The 2,613-nt window shown below is 39.9% G+C and overlaps 1 protein-coding gene across 1 annotated transcript; it reads left to right on the top strand.

Moving 5' to 3' along the window:
• Positions 1 to 1,058: 1,058 nt before the first annotated feature.
• LOC114025225 (olfactory receptor 5B2-like) lies at positions 1,059 to 2,028 on the top strand (the record flags this gene model as incomplete). Its single annotated transcript, XM_027838910.1, has 1 exon — positions 1,059 to 2,028. A coding segment is annotated over exon 1 (970 nt), but the record flags the coding sequence as incomplete, so codon positions are not given.
• Positions 2,029 to 2,613: the final 585 nt, after the last annotated feature.

Raw genomic sequence — 2,613 nt, 5'->3', positions numbered from 1 at the left:
ATCATAAGCATTTAAATTCAAAGAAAGGTAAAACGAGTCACTGCCATCAAAGACTGTATAAACACCATACAAATTATGTACAAATATCAGTTTACAAATAGGATATATAACCAGGATATATTACAGAAAATGAAAAGAGGGAAAGCACCAGTATTGAGATCAATGGATCAAGAAAGACTTCCTGTAGATGAGATTTTAGTTCAATCGTGAAACAGACTAACCAAAAATTAGTGATTTCAAAAAACCATACGATGAATGAAAGGCCAAATATCCCTGTTTGTGGTCACCTTCTATTTCCACAGTGGCAGTGGTGGAGAATTGAAAAAGAGACAGGCTGTGGGATGGAATCGAATTTAGAAATCATACATTTATTGTGAAGTGATCCACCAATTATCTTTGGCACAGATGATTCCCACTGGTGTCCATTGGCAGCTGTTCCTACTCAGACACTGGTGACTTCAGTTCCCTGCTTCAACCTTAAAGCCACAATGATTCAAGGACTAAGCAGGATCCCAATGAATTCTTGGCCAACTTTCTTTGAACCTCTTCTTCCTTCTCGCAGTTTTTCAACTTTTCTATAAATATGAATTATCTTTCAATTGTTTTATTTCACTTTTCTCTCTTTTTTTATCAGAAATGAAGCATATTCATAAAAAAACAGGTCTAGTCCTCCAACACTTACCAATGGTAATCCCCCTTTTATGCTGATTTTTGCCAGAGAATAAGGCACTGCCCTTTCCTGAAGTGGAATATGTCCATTTGGGTATTGTTAAATTTCTAGTAGATTAAACAAAGTGAGAAGTTATACATGAGTGTCTCTCTCTCTCTCTCTCTCGCTCTCTTCCTTTCTCTGAAAAAAAGGATGAGTGGATTTTGAGGACCTAGAATAACTGCTATGACAAGTACCTAGATGTTCTTTTTCCTTTAATTACTTATATCTAGCCCTCACAGAAGATAGGTCTCGAATCATATTTTATGTCTTGTAGTCATTCATCATGCAGAGTGTGGATTTTTCTGATGGTTCCTCTTTTGTTGCAGGTGATTGACGTCCTTCTCAAATGACATCCATGGAGAACAGATCTGAAGTGAATGAGTTCATCCTTACAGGATTAACAGATGACCCAGAGCTTCAGGTTCTGCTCTTCATAATGTTCACCCTCATCTACATCATCACCCTGGTAGGGAACCTGGGGATAATAGTTCTGATCTCCTTGGATTCCTGCCTTCACACTCCCATGTACTTTTTCCTCAGGAACCTCTCTTTGGTGGATTTTGGCTACTCCTCAACTATTACTCCCAAGGTGATGGCTGGACTCCTTAGAGGGGACAAGGTTATCTCCTATAATGGATGTGCTACCCAGTTGTTCTTCATTGGGGCCTTTGCTGTTACTGAAAGTTATCTCTTAGCCTCCATGGCCTATGATCGCCATGCAGCTATCTGCAAACCTCTACATTACACCACCACCATGACATCAACTGTTTGTGCACATCTGGCCAGTGGTGCTTACATATGTGGCTTTCTGTCCTCCTCCATAGTTACAGGCAACACTTTTAGCCTTTCCTTTTGTAGGTCCAACATAGTGCATCACTTTTTCTGTGATATTTCCCCTCTCCTAGTTCTCTCTTGCTCTGATATTCACATCACTGAGTCAGAATTTATCTTAGTGTCACTCGATGCTTTTTTCCCATTTCTTGTCATCTTTACTTCTTATTTGTTAATCTTCATCACTATCCTGAAGATCCATTCTGCTGAAGGCCGCCAGAAAGCCTTCTCCACTTGTGCTTCCCATTTTACAACAGTTTCCATATTTTATGGCACAATCATCTTCACGTACTTCCAGCCCAGCTCAAGCCATTGCATGGACACAGACAAAATAGTGTCAGTGTTCTACACCATGATCATCCCCATGTTGAACCCTCTGGTCTATAGTCTTAGGAACAAAGATGTCAAGAATGCATTTAGGAAAGCTGTGAGAGGACAACAATTTCAACTGGATCATCTTTTTTCTAAGAGAGGAAATCCAATCTGTACCTTCCCCACTCTGGGATCCACACCCCAAATCAGGCTACTTTTCTTTTGCACAGAGAAGTGGAATCCAAACTTTTTTTAAAGGCATCATTTGTTACTGGAAAGTATCACAGATTTGGATTTAGGAGAGGACAGAGTTCATATTGTCTCAGATACTTTGATGTTGTATAGTCTGATGCAAGCCCCAATCTCACTGGCCTCATGTCTAAAGGGCCTTGAGAGTATTCCCTATCTTAGAAGATTTTTATGTGGAATGAATAGTATGTGTTTACTGTCTTCTTCTTGTTGTTCAGTTGTGTCTGACTCTTTGTGACCTCATTTTGGGGTTTTCTTGGCAAAGATATGGGAATGTTTTCACATTTCCTTCTCCAGTTCATTTCACAGATAAGGAAATTGAGGCAAACAGTGTTAAGAGATTTGCCCAGGGACACACAGCTAGTAGGTGACTGAGGCTCAATTTGAACCCATGAAGATGACTCTTCTTGATTCCAAGCCAAGTGCTCTATTCACTGCACCACCTAGATGCTCCCATACACACACATCTAAGTGCAAGACAGCAATTGTAGTGAATATTTCCAAGAAAG

This window comes from Vombatus ursinus, unplaced genomic scaffold (genome assembly GCF_900497805.2).
Source record: "Vombatus ursinus unplaced genomic scaffold, bare-nosed wombat genome assembly UNPS02000123.1, whole genome shotgun sequence".
In the NCBI taxonomy this organism is placed as follows: Eukaryota; Metazoa; Chordata; class Mammalia; order Diprotodontia; family Vombatidae; genus Vombatus; species Vombatus ursinus.
The sequence above is the reverse complement of the archived record's forward strand: the minus strand, read 5'-3'. Positions and strand labels throughout refer to the sequence as shown.